This window comes from Falco cherrug, chromosome 13 (assembly GCF_023634085.1).
Source record: "Falco cherrug isolate bFalChe1 chromosome 13, bFalChe1.pri, whole genome shotgun sequence".
NCBI lineage: Eukaryota > Metazoa > Chordata > Aves > Falconiformes > Falconidae > Falco > Falco cherrug.
In genome coordinates, this window is record NC_073709.1 from 30,471,047 (window position 1) to 30,494,731 (window position 23,685).

General features: G+C 48.1%; 1 protein-coding gene across 2 annotated transcripts in view; it reads left to right on the forward strand.

The window, feature by feature from the left end:
• GALNT14 (polypeptide N-acetylgalactosaminyltransferase 14) overlaps positions 1 to 20,627 on the forward strand; it is a 101,200-nt gene extending 80,573 nt beyond the window's left edge. For both annotated transcript variants that reach the window (XM_055726057.1, XM_055726058.1), the window contains exons 10-15: positions 3,721 to 3,847; positions 6,449 to 6,541; positions 8,114 to 8,197; positions 9,380 to 9,524; positions 16,788 to 16,907; positions 17,482 to 20,627. In XM_055726057.1, coding sequence (XP_055582032.1) covers positions 3,721 to 3,847; positions 6,449 to 6,541; positions 8,114 to 8,197; positions 9,380 to 9,524; positions 16,788 to 16,907; positions 17,482 to 17,640 — 728 coding nt within the window. In that variant the 3' untranslated portion in view covers positions 17,641 to 20,627. The remainder of the gene's footprint in view (positions 1 to 3,720; positions 3,848 to 6,448; positions 6,542 to 8,113; positions 8,198 to 9,379; positions 9,525 to 16,787; positions 16,908 to 17,481) is intronic.
• Positions 20,628 to 23,685: the final 3,058 nt, after the last annotated feature.

Genomic DNA, 23,685 nt, shown 5'->3' on the forward strand with positions numbered 1-23,685 from the left:
CAACGGACTGTATCCGTGGAGGAAGGGGGAGGCACTCGATATCAGGGAGACAGATCAGAACCTGGCTTTAATAGCTCACACCTCTGGGGAGTATGGCTAGCAAGGAAGGGAGGATCTTGTGTCTTAACACATACAGCGATGCTGTCAGTCATCCAAGGGAACAGATGCTGCTGCCTTGCAGTAACCCATCCGCTGCCTGGCACTGTTGTTTCCTTCACATGCCTTTTTTCATCTAGCATATTTCATTTATTTATATCTCGTTATGCAGTAGGATCTCACTCCTTTGTTCTGTCTCTCTGTGGGTGGGTGTCTTGCCACCAGACTGACCCAAAGCATCTGCTCCTGTGAGTGGGGTAGCTCTGAGGAAGCCTGGGAAAGGAGCAGGAGTCCTCCCACCTCCCCTGCTGGATCGATGGCACAAACAAAGCATTCAAGAACGGAACTAGAGGGGAGGAGAGGGACTGCCACATCGTGCCTGACCCACTGTCCTGTCTCTGCTCATCATTCAAGTCTGACAGCAGACAGCCCGAGCTGCTCGTGGGAGATGAGCAGCGATGGGGCAGCCTGCCCTGCAGGGAAGCTCCATCCCAGCAGCTTGTCCGATGCCCTGTAGTGGCAGGCCTTGTGCTCCTTATGCACACGATGTTTCCCTGGCTGGTGTGTGCCCTGGGAGGCTGGTCCCAACCGACCATGGGCTGACAGTGCTGCAGGGTGTAACACTGCCTCAGGGCATCAGTGTGAGAAGGGAAGCTGGGCAGGTTAATACTGCCACAAAAAAGTGCAGGTCTGCACAGCAACAGAGTGGATCCTGTCTTGCCCATCACCCTGAGAGCAGAAGTGTGCCCAGCTCAAAGCTGCATCTCCTGCAGGGCAGTGTGTCCCACCTCTCCTTTGCACCCAGGCAAGGGCAGCTGTGACCCTGCTGGCCTCGGTCAGTTCTGGGCAGGTGACAGAGAGCAGGAGCTGACTGAGTGGCTGCTCATTTGGGGCACTTGCAGTGAACCGTGCTTTTTCTGGTAGCTTAGTCCTGGCAGGATGCAGGACTCTGGTCCTGAGGAGCATCACTGCTGCCTTTAATGTTGTTGACTGGGCAGCTAGAGTGGGCTGGAGACTTCAGGCAAACAAAAGCAAGCGCGTTTGGATTTAGGAGGACATTGTAGGTGTTCTACTTCTTAAATTGGCTTAATCCCCTGTAGGTGGATTGCTGAGTAATGGCAGAAGGACTTGCAGGCCAGCAAGAAGCGCTAAAGGTATTTTGCCAAGCTAAGGCCAAGCCCGGTGCGCCTCTATGTGTACTGCTTACATCCCTCCTGGGAGTCCCTCGAAGGGGCCACATCCACTGGAGACTTCTCTCGAGGGTCAGGTGAAGCACGCTGTCGGTTCCTGCTCCCCTGGCTCCTCTGAGCTGGCCCTGTGCCATGCCTTTGCTGGTGCCTCGGTTTACCTGCTCTCGAGGCATTTAGCTCTTGGCTGCTTGTCTGGAGACCTTGTTCACCAGCTGCCATGGATGCCTCCATGGGTCATCCCTGCCTGCTGAAACCTGTGCTTTTATTGCTTCTGCTGGGACTGGAGCAGGGGCTGCAGGGTGCAACATGTCTGAAGCGGAGAGCTTAGACTCCTCACTGTCTTCTGCCTCCCTGGCACTGTGTTCTCATTCCAGTCTGCAGTGCACAGAGGTCACCTCAGCCCACCTCTTCATTAGACTTTAAATTAAGAGCAGGCGAGGACTGAATGGTGCAGGTCTTCCCCTTGCAGCACTTCAGGGAGCTGCTCTTCCAGGCTGAGCAGAAGGGCCAGAGGAGGGGGACGCACTACGCAGCAGCCATGCCATGGTTCACAGCTGCTCGGCTGGTTGTCCCCTTTTTTCGGGCACCCTTCTGATTCACACAGCAGAGCTGGCGGGGTGGCCGGTGCTGTGACACACAGGCAAAGAAGAGCAACAGCCATGTGTGAGGGGAACTGAGCATAGCAGCTTAGGGCGGCCGCATCCTGCTGTAATCTCATTTCCCTGCAGCTGTGATTAAGGTGTCTCCGGATATAGCACCAGGACACGGCACAAGGGCACATGTTATTGGTCTGTTAATACCCAGCGCTGGGGAAAATGGTGAGGCTCCAGCTGCTCTTGCAGCTTCTGGCTGTAAACACAGCAGTGAAGGAAAAGGGAGGGGATTTCTGGAAAGAAATACTCCTCCCTGCTGCGCTTTCCCACCCCAGCCCTTGCTGGCCCCTGCTGCCAGGGCCAGCTGTTGGGGATGGGCTCAAGCCTTGCATTTTGGACGGGGGCATCGAGGCAGGAGCGCTTTGCGGCTGTGCCAGCCCTGTTTCCAACAGCTCAGGAGCAGGCGGGCGTGCTGGGAGCAGGGACGGGAGCAACACGAACCTGGCTCTGACCTCTGCAGCAATGTGCACCTCCTAGCTCAGCCATGGGTGCTGAGGAGGCTTTGGAGGTCCGGGAGCCAATTCTCCTTTGCTCCCTGAAGCTGTGAGTTGTTTTTGGAGGGCTGGCAGCTTTGCGGGCTGGCAGTGCCTACCCTTGGAGGAGGGGGAGTCCTGTCCGCACTGCCCAAATGGCCTCCCCGCCACAGACGCTCCTCTTGCCAGCATCTGAGCTGGGGACAAGTCATCCTTGTGCTGGCATATGCGAGGGGACTGCAGGGAGCACAAGCTGGCAAAGACGATAGGTGTCCTCCTGTCTGACTTCTGTAGCTGAATGTGTGTGTGGGGAGTGAAAAGGAATTTGTCATTTTGGAGGAGATACATGCTACGTATAGCTCTATACTGTCAACGGATGATAAAATAGGATGCAAAGAACTGCAGAAGCCTTTTCTTTTTAATTTTTTTTCCATGCTGGTTCTGTTTAAGCATGACTGTCTGACAATATAGCTGCAAATTCATAGCTTCACAAGCGTTAGGACCAGATGGACCCATTAGATCAGCCGTTCCGCTCACCCATCCTACCTCGCCAGTTAGGATTTCATCCAGCTCCCTGCCAAGAGCCCCATAACTTCTGGTATCAATTGTGCCACAGGCTCGTCTTCCTTGAGAAGGGCCTCGTGGGCCAGCCAGAGTGGCTTGGGGCAGCTGGGAGACATTTCCCGTATTGACAGTTTATGCAGATTTGGGGGATAATCCCTCCCACCACTGACTTTTGCTTGTGTGAAGGTGTCTGCCTTGTTGGACCATGTTGGCACTCATGGCCCAGAGTATGTGCTGGGCAGGATAAGGTCCTGTCCATTTTGGAACAGGTGATGGATGCACACAGCTCGCTGTTCACTTTGCAGAATTAATGATGGATTCATAAAGACAATGACTGTTGTAGTCATTAATAAACAGAATTCGTGGCCTCTCCTGGTGAACTTGACAGCCCTTTGGAGGGACGTGACTCTGAAAGAGGCAGTGCAGAAGTAATTAGGGGAACACAAAACTGGCAAGATGATTCTGCGATGTAAGCAGGGCTGCATGAAAAGGGACCTACTTACTGCCTCGCTCTTGCCATTGTGATAGCGCCTGCTGCACTACAGGTAGGTATCAAGTGCACTGACTTCAAACAGATCACAAGCAGCTTTGAAAAGCACTTTTAAGGCAGTTGTGCCTAGGAAAGCCCCTCTGGTAATCAATTTACTCCAGTTTAATATGGTGGAGGATAAAGTGAGAGGTAACGCCAGGATCCAGCCTGCTGTAGGACAGAAAGACAAAATCCTGAAGCTGCTTCTCTTGTAGAAATCTCTTTCCGTGTGTGGATGTGTGGAGGGAGCCTGGAAATCATCCCCTGCAGCCGTGTTGGACATGTCTTCCGGAAGAAACATCCGTACATCTTTCCAGAGGGAAATGCCAATACCTATATTAAGTAAGTGTTTTGTGCTTGCTTTGTTTTTTGTGAAACAGGGTAAGGTGCTGCCTGGTTGGGAGCGGGGAGCAGAGAAGACAGGGAGGAAAGTCTGTCTGGAAAACTTTAAAATATCCCTGGGCAGGAATCTCCTGAGCCGAAGAAAACACAAGTCGGTACGACTCTCTCAGGGTTTCTACAGTGCCGAGAATATGACAGAAATAGGACACTTATATGGTACCTTTCATGAGCACAGAAACGAAGGGAAGGATAGCGCTAGCTACCATAACAGCAAATAATTTAGACCCTAAGGTCATCAGAACACATTTACAATGACCTGAAATCAGGCTGCCAGCAATGTCTGTCAGTACCCAGTGACCTTAGCTGAGGGCTAAGCGTGGCTCAGCTGAACCAGAAAATTTGGTTCCTGATGCCCCTCCGAGAGGGGAGCCGAGCAGGGTGCCAGAGTGGGTGGCTTCGCCTCCAGACGCTGGTGCTGCCTCTCAAGCAGAGGTAGCAGTGGGCTGCACCTTGCTGGTGGGGACATGGAAGGAACTGCCAGGGTATCCCAACCGAAGGGGACCTGTCTTCATGCACAGGAACGTAGAACTGAATCTGGCACTGAAACAGCTAACTGAAAAGAGCTAAAGTCCTGGAAACAGCAGGCAAGGAAGGAGGTAGAGGTGGGAATTAGCATGGGAAAGGTGGTGGGAGCAACTGGTGAAGTCAGGAAGCATTTCCTCCTTTTATAGAGCATGAGGCTGAAGGTTGTCCATTAAGTAGATGACAGGGAAAAACACCAGGGGCACTTAATGCAGGGTTGTTTCTCAGCTGAACTGCATTTGTGCATGTTTACACACCTTTTGGTATGTCATGTTTACACATTCCTTTTGGTGTGGGTTTCCCAGTGTTGTTAGGAGCCAACAGTATTTGGGAAGAGCCAGCCCGCTGCAGCAGGGTTACCATTGACACAGGCTCTCTGCAGCTTCCCCACACTTTGAATGAGACAACAGACTGGGGGTGTGCAAATGACACCTCTCAGTTACACTTACCATGTGATTTCCAGCCACGCAGTGTATGGGGCAGGATGGGGACTTTGTCACCTTGCTTCAAAAAGACAGCCGTGAGGGGCACAGGACATTGCTGGCATCAAGGAGGAGGCTCAAATCTGAGAGTCCAGAGGAGGGCTTTTGCTTTTAGTGGTGAAATAAGACTGCTACAGAAGAGGCTGGGATGGGGCAATATCTCCACTGTCACAGTCGGTGCAAACCTGGGTGAAAAGGTAGTGTCTGCGTTGCATCACCTGCAGGAGGAGCAAGGGGAGCTTGAATGGGTACAGCACCTCAGGCACAGCCTCTGGGGGCTTCGAGGATGTCTGAATCTACACCTAGGTGCAAGCCTTGGCATTTATTCCCATGTTTCTTACAAACCCAAGTGAGAGGAAGCCAGAGAAGAAAACCCTGCGCTTTGGGGAAGGTTAGGTACAGACGTAGGCGCTGTGACTTGGGCATCTCTTCAGCAAGAGCACTTAGACTACTGCAATGGCCTTAGAGAGGAAGAAGCACCGTGGATCAGCAAGGGACTGAAAAGCGATCTGGAGAAACATACCTGTAAGCATTAGGAGCTGGGCTTTTATTAACCTTATGATATCTAGCAGCCTTAAACTTAGTGTTATAGTATATAGACTGAGAGGAGAAACAGCTTTCTGGCAACCTGATGCTATGTGGTACCTCTGTTTAAACACAGATGTTAGCAAAAAATATCTCTACCTTTCTGCCAGATACTGATACTTTTTCCACACAGCCTCTGCTTTGGTGTGAGAGACAGCTCAGGCTCCGCTGCTGTGCTGGCTTCACATGCAGACTGTCTCTTTTTCTGGCCACGTGGGACTTGGCTGGATGCAGAGCCTGCCCTGTGGCACCTGCAGCTTAGTGGTGTGGTAGCAATAGCTTGGAGGCACCGGCCTGCGCTGGGGCAGGAGCTTGGAGGATTCCGCTGACCCGGGCAGGGATAGGCAGGTAGGCGTGGAGCCAGCAAGAAAGCAATTTGCAAGGAGAGTTAGAGCCCTCTGAAGTCAACAGATTTCCTGAGGATCACAAACCTTCCGCAGATGGGTGTGGAAGACTGACATTTATGCTACAGCACTGTGTCCAGAGGGGTTTCTCTTAAGTTTTGAATGCTGAGATTTGTCTTGGTGAAATACAGGAGTGCAAAGCAGGTGAATCCATACAGGATTGACACAAAGGAAATGTTTGCCTTCAGTCATTGGTAAATTTTGCACCGCTTCTCAATGTGCCAGCCACTAAACAGAACCCTGGTCGTGCCTGCCTGGGAGATGATGCTTAAGAGAAGCTTCAGTTCTGAGTCTGGTGGGTGCAAAGCATCCAGCTGAGTCTGAAATGGTGCATTTTTCACCCAAGCTTTGGCCTGTTGTGTTTGGTCCCTGGAGTAATGGGGAGGAGTAGTACCTTTCCTAGCAGTGAGAGGTGGCCTGGTTCAAAGGTGGTTTGGGTTGGCCAAGTTGAGGATGGGAGAAGAGCAGGATGGATCAGCTGATGAATTTTAGTAAATGTCACCTTGAAGGCTTCCTTGGTTTCACCTGTCTTTTGTTGCCTCCTTCAGGAACACCAAGCGCACCGCGGAGGTGTGGATGGATGAATTCAAGCAATACTACTATGCGGCTCGTCCCGCAGCCCAGGGGAGACCTTATGGAAAGTAAGTGTCTGTGCTGCCTGCGCCCTGCCTGCACCTTCCCTGCACCCTGCCTGTGCCTTGCCTGTGCTTTCCCTGCACCCAGTCTGTGCCGTGCCTGTGCCCTGCCTGCACCTTCCCTGCACCCTGCCTGAGCCCTGTATGCGCCCTGCCTGTGCCCTGCCTGCGCCCTGCCTGCACCTTCCCTGCGCCCTGCCTGCACTCTCCCTGCACTCTCTCTGTGCCCTGCCTGCACCTTCCCTGCGCCCTGCCTGCACCCTGCCTGCGCCCTGCCTGCAGTGGGTGTTCACGGTGACGTCGCCCTGCAACAGAAACCCACCTGCGTTGTTTCTGTAGTAACGCTCAATTAAATGCTAATGGTAGGCAGATGCTATGAGCACAGCAATGAAACATATAAACAGCTAGTTTATATGCTGTGCTAGTTTATCCCAGTGAGTGAACCAAATCGAGGTGGGGGAGCAACCCCCTGTGCCTACGTCCTGCCCTTGGCATTGGGTACAAGTACTTCTGGTTCCAGAGCAGGGTTTGGCAGAGAGTCCAGAGGTCTCACCGACAGCTGAGGGGCGGGAAATCATCAAATTTTGGGCCCACTAGGGCTTTATTGGAAAGAAGCAAGCGCTTTGTATGCAGGGAGTTTGCTCTTCGTTCTGTGAACAGTCAGAAACACCTCCCTGTCAGGAGGACTGTAAATACTTGCGTTAATTTCTCATTTTTGTATGATCTTCCTTCCCTCAGAAAGTTTCCTTTGGATCACAGGGGGTTCCAAATCCAAACCCAAATTCCTTGTGGCTACTCTTCAATCTCCAGGATAAATAAATCAAAGTCCTGGTGTCTAGCCCATTTCCACTCAATTCATACCCTCTTCCCATCCGTCAGCACCGAATGAACTGTAGCTCTGTGCTGCTAAATCCGTGATGGTGTAGAGGAGAGAGCCTGTGCGAAGAAGGGAAGGTACTGGAGGCTTCCCACTGCTCGGTAAATGCCGGCTCATAGCAGCTCCATGGGTAGAGGCTGGCCCAGGGAGGAGCTGGAGTTTGGAAAATACCACTGCACAGCATGACACCTCAGCAGAAGTTTTGCCCTGGTTAATGGAAGAAAGAAATGTTTCACTGTGTGGTTAACTTCTGCTGGCTTAAGGGCACGCTTAGGTGCTCTTGGAAATCAAGGCCTTCTGTAGTCCTGTAAACTTAGAGTAACTTATAATAGCATATATTAATTTCCTAGTACATTAGTATATGAAATTAGTGCTTATTGCATGTAGTAGATAGCATACATTTTTTTACTAATAATTTTTAAATTGCTGGAGTTTTCCATGAACATTTTCATGCACCAGACTCCAGGCTCCTTGTTAAAATGGCAATATTGTGCCGTTTTACCCAGCGAGACCTCCAAAGAGGCAGGGATCAAAATGACTGCCCGAGCTCAGGCAGGAGAGAGCAGAAAACAGAGATGCTGGTGCTCTTGTGTTTGCTGTCCCTGCATATCTGTTGGGTTTCTCTAAGCCTCCCCTTTTTGGTGCGCTGGGTCTCACCTTCATAATTTCCATTGTATCTCTGTGATATCTGCTTCCCACAGTGTCCAGAGCAGAGTGGAGCTACGGAAGAGGTTGAAATGCCGCAGCTTCAAGTGGTACCTGGAAAACGTTTATCCCGAACTTCGGTACGGATGTGTGATCTCCACCTGTCTGTAGCAGGCCAGCGGGGTGCCCCATCCCTCCTGCCCCACAGAGCTGTCCTCTGCACCTCCAGTCCTCACACCTCCCCCTGCCCCAGAGACACAGGCACCCCCTCCCCTGGGCTTCACAGAAGGGCACAGTGAACTCCGTGCTGGCTGTAAAGACAGCTCGCTCACGGTGTGACATGGCTCATTTGTGATCCTGCTTTCTCTAAGCAGTCTTGTAGACTCCGTGGCTTTTTGCTGCAGGGCTGGTGAGGGGCAAAGCACCAGGTATTTCTCCTGGGGCTTCCTCAGGCATCTTCCTGCCCATGCTGTGGGACAGGTGGCACCGGGGAATAGCCAGTTTTCCTTACAAAAGTATCCCAAAGTGGAAAATCCACCGTAGCCTTTGGTGGGTTGTTTCATTACTTAATGATTTTTGCTTACAAAACAAGCACCTAACTTCCAGTCCTTTCACACTGTTCTGTGATACTCAAGGCTTGTCTGTTGTGAAACCATCCACTTTAGGAGTTTATGACCTGTATTCAGGTGGCTCTGCCTGACTCCTAGCCTTATGCTTTGTTTAATAGGCACTTCCAGAGTTGCTTTTGCATGGATCCCTTTTAGTTATCAAAATTACTCCAGAAGCCATTGCATCCATTCTCCCAGTCACTATCAGGAGCCATACTGAGAAAGGGTGCAAAAGTTCTGGAGATACCTCCAGGGACCTGCTGGTGCAATGACTGAGTACAGAATCACAGTGTGAAAATGATTTATAGCTGTTTTCTTGCTTTTTTGCCATGTGTGGCATTGCACAGCAGCAGCATTCACAGGGAATGCCAGTGCTCTGTGGTGGTTTGTTATAAAGTTCCCCACTCTTGTAAGCTGAAGGCTGACCTTCAGCCTGCTCACAGTCTATTACTTGCTTCTCTGTTTGCCTTGTGCACTGTTATTTATTTTTTCCTCTTATAAAGGCCATCCATCCATCTCTGAGTGCTGCTTCTGCTGCGTCCCTGTCCATGTACCGCTCAGTACTGAGTGGTTCAGTGTTGTAATAGACCTTGCCATTCTCATTTTCTGAAGGTGAAATGGTGTGACTGCACTGTTCCTACCCCACTGAGCCTCCCTGCGAGTACTACATGTGCCTGGGGGAGTAGGGATGTTGTTTTCATGCTTTTTCCACAGGATTCCCGAGGAATCGCTCTATCAGACTGGGATGATCAGGCAAAGGCAGAGCTGTCTGGAGTCACACAAGTCTGAGGCCCAAGAGTTCCCCATCCTGAGCTTAAATCCTTGTATCAGCAGCAAAGGCACGGCAGCAACGGCACAGGTAACATGTGTTGCAAATCCTTATGATGCTGGCTGGAGAGAAGGCTCTGGGGCAAATTCAAGATGGTTTCTTACATGTGCTAAAGCTCTCTTGGGAGGATTACCCATTCTGCCAGCCCCTTTCCTCAGGTAGCATGTAGTTAAACCCTGGTAAACCCTCCTTGCCTCGGTGGGGGCCCTGGGCAGCAGCAGGAACTGGTGCAGGAGCCCCAGTATGGGGTGCGCTGGTTAACTGTGAGCTTGCCTGCACCGAGCGCTTGCTGCTGCTCAGGAACGCCACGCGCCGTTCATCTGCAGAGATCAGAGAAAGACAAAGAGAACTATAATTTCCTCTCATCTTTCAGCCTTATTTCTTTCAAAATGCACTGAATTGCAATGGTATTTATAACTTCATAGTCTGCATTCTCTCAATATTAGATTGCCCATTAAACTTGTGAGAATTTAATGAGGATGATCTAGGTTTTTTTCATTCTCACTGAGATGAGAAAAAGCTATATGAATCTGTGTTCTCAAAAGCATATTCTAGGAAATGTTAGAGCCAACAGCAGGCACATGTGCCTTGCAGCGGAGTTGGTGGAGCAAGACCCTGAAGACGCAGCTTCAAAACCTGCCTTTGCTTCAGGCTCTCTTTGTGATTTTGGGCATGTCAGTAAGTTCTCTCACTGTTCCCATCTATAAAACAGGGAGGATAACAATCACACACACCTTCAGGAGTGTCTTGAAACAGTTTAATAGGCAACAGTGTATTTGCTTCCACTTGACTGTACATCCTTAACCCTGATGGTTATGCATTCAAACCAGGTAGCTATGCATATAAAAGGCCCAGCCTGGAGATGCTGCTGAAAATGTCCCTAATTTGTATGTGCAAATGAAGCATGTCATTATGTGTATCTCTTTTGCATGCAGTTGCATGACTGTCTTTAGTTAGGAAGGTAATATCTGCTTCACAGTGCAGTAAAGTCAACAGTGACTACTTGAATGTTAGTCAGTTCAGAAAATATAGTGAAAATAACTGCAGATACTGCATAGCTACAGTTCTTACAGTTTAACTAGTTTCCACATTTTAGAGTTCTTTTTCTTTCTTCCACTGCTATGAACAAACAGCAAGAGAAGTGAGCTGATGAGAGCAGGTCATCATGTTTTGCACTCTGCTGAAGAAAAAAAAAAGTTTTAGTGGCAGTTGCAACTTTCAATGAATTGGATGTTTTTAAAAAAAATTTGGAAAATCAGAATGGAAAATGTTGCTACAAGCTAGCATTTCCAAATGAAATGGCTTTGGTCTTTCTGAAATATCAATTTGATGTGATACTTTAAAATGAGAAATGTCATGCCTACAAGTTGGGTTGTTTCATTCCCATCAAACACATTTTGTTTTGACATTTCTGTGCAGTAAATTTTTTGGAATTTTTCAAGCCACAAACTTTTCACCTTCCCATTCTGATTCTGCAGCAGTTGTAATAGGTCAACACTTCCCACTGGATGGCAACTCCATTTCTTGCGCACACCCAGGACTAACTCTGCAAGGGAACAGAAAAATACACTACAAACAGATTGCTGAATAGCTACACTCGTTACACAGGCAGGAATAGAGAACAACTTTTCCTTTTATCTTTGTCTTTCTAGGATAGTTCTCTGTTAGTTGTACCCATAGAGAATATTTCAGCTAAAAGCAGGACATTTAAATTTTATTTTTAATAGAAACTTGTATTTTCATTAAACAATTGTTACAAGACCACCTGACCTTGTGGATGACGCTGGCGTTATAGTCACCAGGCTGTGTAGGATAGATATGCAGCAGTCCTGAATGCTACTTGGCTTCATGTGTGGTATACCAGAGTAGAGCAATAACCTTCACTTTTAACATACTGAGGTCACATCTTGTTTACCTAAGCTTCATTTTTTGAAAAATAGGCTTAGCTAATTCAAAGCTGTGCTTTCCTGGCATACATAGCAAGTACTATGGAAATATCCTGGCTATCCAGATCCTTTTATTATCAGTGTTAGTAGCATTAATTTGGTTGCTTGATTGCCCTTCCATAGCTGTCTCCCACTAGGCTCCCCAAGCCCCTTACCAACATGACATGCATGAAGTCCTGGACTGGGTGTGAGAAGATCTGGGCTGTTATACAGCACCAGGGCTTGAGGAGAGAGGAACAGAAGCTGTCAGATGGCAATCAGTTGCTCTTTATTTTAGTTTTTTCTATCTGTAGTGCAGAGGAAGGGTGTTGTGAGCCCTCTGGCCCACATCCATAGTCTGGGTAGATTCAGAAGAGTAGTCAGTGGTGAAATCAGGTTTACACCCCTACGAAATCTCCCAAACCTGCCCTGATGTGCCTGGAGTTACTCCTGCAGTACTAAAAGGGGCACTGAGGCACAAGAAGACCCCTTGCCTTCGTGTAGGAGAGCTCTGTCCTCTCGTCCCTGGGACCCACGTGGTCATTTCCAGAAGTTCTGGTAGCAATCAGGGCAGGCTTTTTCTCCCGAGGTGGCTCTCAGAGGGACCTGCTCTGGAGTTAGTGACTGGCAGAGACCTTTGTGCAGTGCTGCCCATCCCCAGGCCACAACGGGCTCTGCCTGCGCTCCTGCCCACCAGAGCCTTGGTGCTCTATGTTTTGTCGCGTCTCATTTGCTAAACAAACCGATGGATTTAGTTTTTCACAAGAGAAGCACATCTGAGGGAAAACAATTGATAATTTTTTCCTGGTCTATCTGGTGAAGACGTGAATAGTTGGGTTGTTCGGTTGGCTTTTTTTTCAAACTAAGTGTCAGTTGATACTAGTCCGTAGATCTTTGGAATAGGTATCTGACTCTGGGATTTCTTTAAATCATTAGCAGTTTCAGGAAAACTGACATCCTTCAGATAAAAAAGCAGAAGACACTTTGACCTGGATACTCACACACATGTAAGCAGTAGCTGACAAGCGAGGAAACAGTGGGTAGTTTGCTGCATCTGTTTCCCGGGCTTGCACCCCAAAATATCTGGGCCTTGGAGCTGAGTGGCTGCCATTGCATCTGGGCTGTATGTCCTTGATCTTACTGTGAAGGAAATGCAGTGATAATCTGCCTGATGTGGCACTGAAGCTCACCCCAGTTGGCTTGAAGACCTCTGTGCGTGACTAGACTTGGCACTTTCTTGGGAGAACATTTAGCATCTATCCATACTAACCTGACAGCGTCCCTCCTGAGATATCTCAACCAGCAAAATTATCTTCTGACCTTTCTGCCCACAAAGGTCTTTGTACTTCTGCTCCGTGGGCGCATCTTGCCGCAGCTGTAAGCCAGCTGGCACTGCGGGAGCTGGGTAGAGCGGAGGGGCTGGCTGGCAGCGGTGTCACCGCCGCACCTGGGCTGCCACAAGCACCTTGTCTCCTTTGCTTTCCCTCTCCTGAGGTGCCTGTAAGTGCTGTTTGCATCCCAGGGCCTTTTGATGAGTGAAGCACTTTGGTGCCCTTAGGTGACCCATGCAGTTGTGTGCCTTGGGAAACCCTTCCCTGTGATTTTAGAAAGATAATTGAGGGCTGAGGTTGTTCCTGGCTTCTTCAGAAGTATTTTTCTCTAGCTGCTGCTCCGGGTTTAGGGTATGGCTGACCTCTTGCTCGGCAGCAGAGCACACACAGCTCTGTCACGTACCACTGGGCTCCCGTGGGGCTGCTCCCTGCTAGGCTGAGGGTCTCCTTTCTCCTTCTGCCAGCCAGGCTATGCCAAGCCGAAGGTCACATTTTAAAATAATTTCCTCAATTCACAATGATGCTGAGTAACAGTGACAGGTGCCTGCTCAAATGATGTTAAAGCCTTGAAAAACAGTCACAGGCCTGAGATGGGGTTAGTGTTATCTGAGGCTTCAGAGGAAGGGGATTGCTGGCTTTAGTGTCCAGCCGGTAGCTTGGCTCTCCCAGTCCACCCTTTTCCTCCTTGCTCCACCACCACTTCATCTTTGTCTGAAAAGGCAGGAAATCTTGACCTCAGTTTCATCTTGTACGTCTGCTTTTCCTTGCTGCCAGGGTCAGCTCTAGACACCGCTGGCATCTCTTGAGGCCAGTCTGCATCCCCGAAGCCACCTTAGCTCCTCCTTAGCTCCTCGGAGGGCTCTCTTCACTTGCCCTGGGCTGCCCCATCCACCACAGCCTCTGGGGTGTGAAGCTCTGCTGTGGTTCCTGCTGTGCTGGCTGCCTGAGGGCTCAGCGCGCCAGGGTTTAGAAGATACAAGTAGTTTCTCATGGGAAAAAAAAAGCAGGAATTTTCATGCCAACTGATACAAATAAGGGAAGAGATGGGGTAAGATAAAAATTTGCATGGCCGTTTGCCTTTATTTTAACTCAAAGCTTTTAATGGATTCTGTTGTGTTCAAGTGACATCCCCTCCCCCGCCCAGAATTTCTTCATTTTCTGCATCATTTTCTCTGGCTTTCATCTAGGGCTGAAAAGAGACAAGACATGATTAGAAGTGGATAAAACATTTTCAACAGGACTGGCTTTCATAAAAAGCCATTCTGCCAAAATAGAAGAGCCGTGTGAAAATTTGTCAGTCTAGATAAAGACAGCAGCAGGGCAGCCTGCGGGCAAGAGCGGAGGGTATCAGCTGTCGGACCGATGCGTATATCCAGCTCTGAAGGTCTCACTGCTTATGATGAACAACAGCTTAGGAGAGGTGGTTACCACCACCCTCTCTATCCCATGGCGTCTTGCTGAATGAGGGGATGGTCCTGCCTTGAAAGGACGTGAATATTGGGAAGGCTGGAACAGGGTCTGGCCTGGAAAAAAAGCCCGGAGAATCTCTGGGAGGAGCAGTCCTCCATGGGGTGTCTCGGTGCAGCAAGGAGTTTAAGAGTTCAAACCAAAAAAAACCCTCACAAAGTCCCATGGCCTGAGTTAGCTGGGGCATTCAATGTATACACAAGTTACAGGATTAACTTGCTGCTGCTGAGGAGCCTCATGGGTGCAGCTCCAGCCCTGTCCTGAGCTAAAATGACAAACAACTGGTTAAAAATATAAAGCAGGTTTTCAAAGCAGCTTGTAGCGGCGTGGGCGCCAAGAACAGATGTTGGAGCTTGCCCCGCAGGGTTTGGTTCTCACAGATGCAGGACTAATTTGGCACCTGATTTCCCAGGCTGGTGGTTTACACAGCAGCTGACAGCGTGCATGGTTGGGGTGTCTGGAATGTGTTCACTGCAGGATCAGGTAAACTTTGTTCCATCTGACGAAGAAGTAGTTGCCAGAAGGCCCTTTGGGTGCAGACTGGAGCTTTGAAAATGAATGCTTGTTATGTGCCGATATCCGGGGAAGCTCTCTCTGAGAAGCCTGTGAGCAGGCTGTTCAGAAAACCAGGTTTGATTTCCATTAGCTGGTGGGGACTAGTAGGCTAAGAAGCTCAAGGTGTGATGATCACAGCGTGAAGTCCTTGTGGATCTGGGTCTGCTGTGCAAAAGTGTGTTTCCCTTCCAGGTGGCTAAGAACCTGAATGGAGTAGGTTTTTTATTCCCAGGAATTAAATGCCTGTAGCTGTCTGTTTTGAAGTCGGGGACAAGAGTTAGAGGTGCTGACGGTGACAAATACCAAAGAGGTAGAAGCATTTCCCTGCTCTAATAACTCATGCTAATGCAACCCAAAGCCTCCACCATTCAAAGTCAGGGGAGCTGCAGGCGTCCCAGCGCTGAGATTAGAGCAGTCATTCTTCACTTCCCCCCCGGCACTCAGAAAGGGTTGCAGTCTCCCAGGAGCCCCTTTTACCCTTCATTTATCCAGATCCAGCCTAACTACCATATGTTTGAGCACTGCCTTCCCCTCCATTCTCAACACCCCTGCTCACTTGACTCCTCCGCATCTGAGCTTTCACTGTTTTGCTTTCCCTCTGCACCTTTTCTTTCACGGCAGCTTTCCCAGTTCCCATAGCGTGTATCCTGTCAAAGCCTGTTGCAGAAACCCTCTTGCTCCCTGGCCTTGCTCTCTCCAGTATGGTTGTTGCCCTCTGCTAGTGAAGCCAGCCTGCTGCTTGTCATCCGGACCTGCTCACCTGCCCTGCCACAGCTCGGCAACCTGCTTTCCATTTGCTCCTGCTGCTGCTCACCTGGCTGCTGTCTCAAAGCCGTTTACACAGCGGGAGTTGATCCTGCTTTGCACCCTGGCTAGAAGCCCTCAGAAACCCCTTCCAGCCCTGCTCTTTCTAATTTTAAAGTTAATGCCAGCACAAAGTTATAAGCAATAAACCTGTTCCAGAAGACACTCTCCAGGGTTACATAAAGGCATGGTTTGTGGTTTCCTGTAAGCCAAAGCAGCTCTTATCTGCTTGTGTACACCCATAAATAGCAGGGAGACATCCCTTGCCTGGGCAATCTCAGATCCTTGGGAGGTGCTTTTGGGTAATATGAACACAGGTGGATGATAGAAAATGTTCAATGGGAATAAACATTGGAGTAAACTTCTGTGAAATACTCCTGGGCTAAGCAGTGTATCTGTACATACATGATGCTTTGTCTAGCACATTTGGAAATGCTGGCCATACTATCAGCTACTTCATTTTTTCTCCACGTAAAACATCCATGGGTGAAAAAGGATAATCCCAGAGAGCCCCTGTTGTATGGTAAGTTTTACACAGGACAAAAAGTCTCTGTTCCTCCCAGGGTTATTTCTTGGGCTGAGGAGCTGATAAAGAGCAGGTGAACATGAAAAGCAGCATGAGGAAAAAAGCTCCAAGACATCCCAGGGGAGCAGAAGTAGCAGTGGTCATAGCAAACCAGTACAGCAAACATTTGGAGTTTGGTTCTGCTCCTTTGATTTAAAGCAGAGCTTTACCCCTGATTTTTGTGATGTTTGGAACAGAACCCCAGGAGTTGCAGATATTTGCTATATATCACCTCCTGTCTCCTACTACCAGCTGCAAAGCTTTTCTGCTGCTCTTCCTTGGAAAAAGAGGATTGCACATTGTGCAGTTAATAGTATTTCTGCCTCTCTTTTGCTGTTTTTGCATCCCCTTGTTCCCTGGCCACAGCCCAGTTCTGGCTATGAAATCCTTTGCCTCATGAACCATTTTCTTCCAGCAGCATTTGTAGACATTTTCTTTGGTACATGGAGCACCCCAATAACAGCTGCTGTTTGGGGGAGGCTTGAAACATCCTAGAGACGTGTCCTGGTGCCTTTTGAAGTCAATGAGGTTTGTGCTTGGGTTCAGAGGTGACAGGATCCAAGCCAAAGTGTTTGTTTTCCAGGTAGAAGAATACCAAGAATCAAGCCTGATCTCTCACCTCCTTACTTTTTCTTCTTCTTTGCAGGAATGGACATACACGTACAACCACCAGGTCCGCCAGCAGCAGCTGTGCTTGTCTGTGTACACCCTCTTCCCCGGTTCCCAGGTGCTGCTGTCACCTTGCAAAGAAAGTGACAACAAGCAGGTGAGCCCTGTCATTGATCCCCTGTTTTCTTTGAAGTTCTCTTTTCCTCAGCATAGTATTACTGCACATCAAATGTGCTCTGCCTTCACCCGGGAAGCACGGTCTATCTGGGAGTACAGACTCTGGCCTGTTCAGCCCTTTGCCTCTTAAATGAGTGTGTTGATAAGGATGTCTATTAGTGCGGTTGGTGATCTGGATACTTATCTGCAGAAGTCAAACCAGAACTGGCAATTTAGTTTACACGCGCTGCCAGTCAGCCAGCAGATGCTAACGTTTCTCTGCAGTTAATCATCAAGCTGGCATTTGAACCAGTGACCTGGGGAAAAAGCTGTTAGTAATATATTATCTCCCTGAAGCCAGGCAAAGGCGAAGCTTGAATGAGTGTGCTTCTGATGGGAGAAATGCTCAGCATGTGCTCTGCTCGGTGTGGGTTTGGGGACCTTGTACTTCCCAGCATCAGGCCACAAAGGCTTAGTGATGACTGTCCTCTTGATGCTGGAACAGTGTAGTAAAAGCCTAATAAGGAGGAAGTTTTTTCACCCCTGTTTCTCCTCTCGTGTGTATCTCTCCTCAGCGATGGGGTAAAGTTGGGTCACACATTGAACACATAGCTTCACGCTTCTGTTTGGACACTGAGACGATTGGGGACACGAATGAGAGTACCAAAGAGCTTGTCATCAACCCTTGTGAGAGCACAGCCATGAGTCAACGCTGGGACATGGTGATGTCTTGACCTGCTGGAGGACTTATGCAGTAGGGATGGGCACTGAGACATTGCTACATGCAGCCAAGGTGCACCTGATGGAGCTCAAATGCAAAACCATTGGTGGTCCTTGAGTACTATGGGACAGGAGAAGAATCATTCAAATATAAATAAGGACATGGTGCTCCGGGTTGAACAACGGATGTTGTCTGCAAAACATGCAGGTGGGGTTGGCCTGTTGGTGGTAATACATTCAAAGAGAAGGGATGGCAAAAAAACCAAACTTGAAATGTTTTAGAGGGATACCGGTGCTCCTGCAGTGGGCCCTACAGAACTTCATTGTGCTCAGTATTGATTAATCTCTCTGGAAACAGAGGAAGAAGAACCTTGGAGACCAAAAGGAGACTTGGACTTGGAAAAACAAACATCTCAATAGCTTTTGGGGGGTGAGGTGGGTGTGCAAGGAGGGATGTGCCAAGGGATGCTAAGAAACATCGCCTGGGATCAAGTGGAAAACACTGAATTATCTTTGCACTTTCAATTGCTGTGGATGACTTTGCTGCAGACAGGATGGGTGGAGCCATGTTGCACATTCGAATTTCTATCTGGTCCACGTACAAGTTCTGTATATGGGGGCAGGGCAGTCATTTATGGCTGTGGCCAGGATCAAACCGGCCAGTAATGGGGTAACCCTGCTCTATGCTGACTGCACATGGGGGCTGTTGAATGTCCAAAGCCCAAACAAAGAAAGGATTTGGGGTGTGAGATTAAAGGATATAAACTGCTGTGAAACTGGGAGGAAAGTCAGTAACATGATTATTTCTCCTCCCTGAAGGCCATGGGTGAGCCTCGGTCACTGAAAACTCCCCTATAATCTCACTATGTGTCTCTCACTGCTTCAGATCTGGACTAAGTCAAATTTTCACTTTTCTTCCATAAAAGTAATATTTTTGGTAATTGAAGGTAATTGTGTCATATTTCTGTTTCCCAATTCCCCGCTACGGAAGAGGGGACTCCCATGAAGTGCTACTGTGGAAGGAACAGAGGTAATTGAAACTAGAAACTGCTCTGAGAAAGGAAAAGGGATATTACCTGGGTCTGCTCCCCAGGTGTCTTGTAGCTCAAGATGTGAAGTACCAGAGAAAAGGTTTGGGATTCCCCCCGTCACACCTATGAGCTGGCAACCCTGGGTCACAAAGCACCTTTCTCCCAAAGTAATTTAGCATAGGCAGACTTAGCAGAAATGATTTCTTCAGCTTTTGGAGACAAGTCATTAACCAGAGGTCATGTCAGGTGGTATCACTATGTGGGAATGAAGTGGCGGCCAAAGGGGAATAGGACAGAAGATCTCAGAAGGGATCTTAGAAATGGAAGACCGGAAGGTCCTTTCCAGCCTGTCTTTCAAAGCAGCTCCCACTGCAGCAACAGGTAACAGGCAGTGAATCACCAGGAGCTGTGCGCACAGCTCTTGTGCAGTAACAGCTCTGGAAAAGAACTTTCACAGGACCGTCAATGTGATTTGAAAAAAACCATAGTTTGTGTTTCTCTGAATGGTAGGGTTTAATGAAAATCCGATCCTTTGTTTCCTGGGCTGCAAACTATAAGTAAAATAGCATAAGCTTTGAGCCTTCAAGTGCTCTCAGCATCCCTTCTTGAATAAATTGCTGGCTTTCAGGATTTTACTGCCTCAGTTTCTCTTCCCTCACTGCTGGAAGAAAGTTGTATGTGTAAATCTCCCTGGCTTAGAGGCAGAACAGTGTAACTTACAAAAGGTTGCAGGTTATAAATGCTTTCCCTGTGCTGCAGTGATTACTAACTTCATCAGGCTCCCTTGGTGCAGACCTCAGGGGCTTCTGTTATGACAGGGCTGGAGCAAGCTGTCATTTTGTGGTGGGAGATGGCATTGTTTCCATGTCACAGCTTTGCCCAGGAAACAAAGGGAAGCACTTAAAATGGAATGGACCCATTTCACAGAGAAGGGTAATGACCTTGGGCTCCTTCTATTTCATTGAATTGGGGAAATATCACAGCTACTTTTCACACCGGTGATGACAGGCAAGTGGTAGTAATTCCCTGTCTAGTGCTTGCAAGGGAAAGCAGCTCCCAAGAGCTTGAAACTTAATGTATTCACATCTGCATTGTGCCTACAGCCCGGGACTGCCTAGCTGCTGGCACTTCGATTCTGAAAATTCAGAGACAAACAACTTGGCATCAGTTTTTAAGTCCGTCACCTGGCAGGTACACTCTGAGCCAGATCTCAGACCTATCTAGCTTCATGATTTTCCACCACAGCCAAAAATACCTGTTCTGCTGACAACCAAAGCTCTCTAAACAGGTAACGCTCTACTTTGCCTTAGCAGAAACAGCTACCTCACTACACCTGGGTGTGCTTGAGCACACAGACCCGCGGGATCTGCAGGGATGTATTCCACTAAGAAGTCGTTTGAGCAGCTTTTCAGGTCTCTGCCTTTGTGAAACCCAAACGCTATACCAAACCCCTCCTATTCCAAAACACCCGCGAAGGTGATCACTGTGAACTTGTTTGGGGGCAGTGGAAGGCAGGCAGTGGGGCAGGTGACATCAAGCGCGGTGTGCCCCACCAGTGAGTAGCATCCTTAGCTAGGTCTCTTGCAGGCCCAAAAGCCACCGAGTACCCAACAGACCTGGGGAGCAGCAGCCACTCAGCGAACTGGTGATTGTGTCTCATGTATCCATCGGCTGTAAGCCTTAAACTGCAGCTTATTTCACAGTCCAAGAAATAAGATTAGCCCTGTGGATCTGCAATGTTTTTGGAGAAGCAAGAGAGTATCAGCCTGACTCCTGGGAAGCTTTACGTAAGCAGGCAATGGCCTGGCAGTCTCCAGCGCTAGCCCCAGTATGGCATTTAGCAAATCTTCTACTTAGCATCCCTGCAAAGAGACCTTGCATTGTGTCAGGGGGAGGGTTAACTGCTGCTGAAACCCAGCTCATACCTTCAGGTTTATTTCATTTATTAAAGTACACTGGAGACAGATGAACCTTTCTTGCTTTGTATTTGTTACTTGCCTAGGTATTTATTATCCTGCAGTGAACAGATATATGTGACATTGATAGGTGTGTCTAGATGGGCTCCTATGCCTGTACCTCTTAAGCCCCAATGTCATTTGGTAGTAATGCTTTTTGGTAACATTTTGCACTGACTTAAAGGCACAAAAGATAAAGTAGAAAATATGGTTCTAATCCTGGCTGTTGAGCTTTGTGACAGCCTTTATGATCTCCAGGTAAGTCACTTCTTGTGCCTTGGGAAAATTAGATTCAGAGAAGGAACCTCAGGGCTAGAACCACTGCCTTTTAAAAAGCCAAGAAAGGCTATGCAAAAAAATATATCCAAAAGCATCTTAGCCACCCCCTTCCCTCCCAAAGGAGATCCATGTTCCAGTGAGAACAAATCTATCTGGGTTTAGTTGGGCTGAGGAAGTCTTACAGTCCCTACCTCGCTGCTTACATGATGTCTGGGTATTTTGTGCTCTGTACCAGTGCAGTACCATAAGAGGACAACACAAAGCATCAATGCTTGGAACATCAGCTTACAACACGCAGATGCAGTAATTTAGTAGTAAAGAGATGGAAATTAAATTTAAAGACCTTTGATTATTCAGTGATGCAATAGGAAAATGAGGTTGGTGGATGAAGACTGGAGGACTGTGGTTCAAGACAAGCACTAGCTCTGAGTGCTAATCCTTTCTTCTGTTTCTAGGAGTGACTTGAGATATCTTACTTCATTTCCCTGCCTCAGTTTCCCAAACTTTAGTGAAGACTAAATGTTTTGATCAGAGAGAAAGCCAATTATTAGTTTTTGTTGCATGCAATATCAGTAGTGTTGGACTGGCAATTGACTGACAGCCTCTGAAGTTAGCTCTGTGGACCCTTATCATCTGCCTGCACAAGGTCTGGTTTGGATGGAGTGAATTTTCCTCATAGCAGCCTGTATGGTGCTGTGTTTTAGACTGGTGACCAAAACAGTGTTGATAATACATGACAGTGTGGTTTGGTTTTTTTTTTCATTTGCCTTGACCCACAGGTTTTTCTCACTTTTGCCCTTCTGATTTTTTCCCCCATCCCATTTGGTAGGGAGCGAGTGAGTGACTGGACAGGGGGCTTAGGTGCCAGCCAGAGTCAACCCCCATGCTGCCCTCAGCAAACCAGAGTCTTTAGCGTTAACAGGCTGGTCTTCATGGCTTAGGCTGATCGCAACTGTACAATAGGATCTGCACGGCTCAAATTTCAGATCTTAAAAGCTTTAGAGACAAGCTATGAGCTAGAATCATTTGTAGAAGTGGAAAAGGAAGCAAAATCATTACACACGAGCAGCAGAAAAAAACTGTAGCTCATTAATGTTATGGCTAAATTAATTTTGAATGATCAGTCCAGCTCCAGTTTTAATATTATGTAGCTGCTTTAGGTGGCTGAAGAGTTTAAGGAAGGTATGGGTGCCCTGTTTACACTGAGACTGAAGGGCTGAATCCAGTGGAAGTATTCCACATTTATGGATGTTTTCCATATGTCCACTGCTCTGTTACTCACTGGAAGTGCCTTCAGAACCCTGTAAGAATAAAAACCTGTTACAAGCTACTACTTCTCCAACTGAGTCTAATTAAGTTTTGAGTTGAGCTGCATTTTAGCTTAGAGCTGACAAAAAGCAACGTATACATTTGCAGTGAAGAGTGCTGCTTTTGTAGTGTGGGGGATGTTTTGTTTTCTCTGCTATTACTTGGGCACTAAGGAAATCCAGGCTGGTTGTGTGTGTGATGTACAAAAGGAAACATGACTGAGTTTCGAGGCTGGGTTGTGCATAAGCACTCTTCTAGTAATTACCTATCGACTGCCATCACAATGAGCGATGTCTCTCATTTTCCTGTGATTTATGTGAAAGAAGTGTCCAGACAAGACATCACTACTATACAGGGTTAAATTCAGTTGTAAAACTAACCAACCGACCAAAGAGGGGAAAAAAAAAGGAAAAAGACCATTATATATAATCTGATACAGGTAGGAAAAGAAAGATAATGTAAAATCGGGACTGTTCCCAGGCTGAAAGGTTTTGGAGTCTGCAAGTCAGTAGGAATGTGTTTACAGTCATTTGTAAGAGTGGAAAAAAAGAGATCTTAAGTGTGAACAAGTTTACTGATAGTAAACATACTTCTTCCTGCAGTTTCTGCAACCCAAGCTTTCTTACCTTGAGCTGTGAGCCTATTGCAGACAGAAGTGTCCAGGCTAGCCTGTTCCCACTGCTCAAACAGAGAGAAGTGGGAAAAAGCAAATTCCCATCTAAAGGTCAAGTTGATACCAGTCTTCCTAGTTTTAAAATTTCTTAGGTTTACCCTGTGTGAGGAAGAAGGTTGCTTTCCCTGTAGGGTAGCAGTTCCTGCTGCAGCTGAGAGTCCTTAGCCAGGATGCTCAGAGTGCAGGCACCTTAATGCTGCTGCTCTTGCAAACTGACACCATGACCTCCTGGCTGTGGGCTGGAGTGGTTGTGCTTTGACCAAGTGAGCTGCAAATTCAGCATCAGTGACTCCGAGCTACATCATAGGGTCAGGTTTGTAACACTGCACCCAAGCAAAGTACCCTCAATCCTCAGTTTTCTTACTGAAAAGAGCATGCGACTCTGAACAGTCTTCATTAATTCTGATCCTGCTGAAAATTCCTTGACCACCCCCATAGCCATCCAGCTTATTTTCCCTAGCAGGGATGATTTTTTTCTCTAAATGCAGAGTGAGGCCCAAAGTCTACATGCAGTCACAACCTGATCCAAGGGTATTACTAACATTAGCTCTGACCCTCTTAGGCTAAGCCAACCCAATTTAAATAGCTATTACAAGTTTTACTGGACTTTAGCTGCCTGGGGCCACTGACAAGAAGGACATGCACAGCAGTGATCATTTCACAAGAAGCAAAAGAACATGAAGCGTTGGGAGAGAGTGCTCCTAATCCTCATCCTGAGGCTGCTTTCGCCTCCTTGCTAATCCTTGGGGAGCTGATCTGGGAGGGTTATGCAAAGCTAAGGTGAAAGGGAGTTTTCCTGGAGGTTTGGCAGTG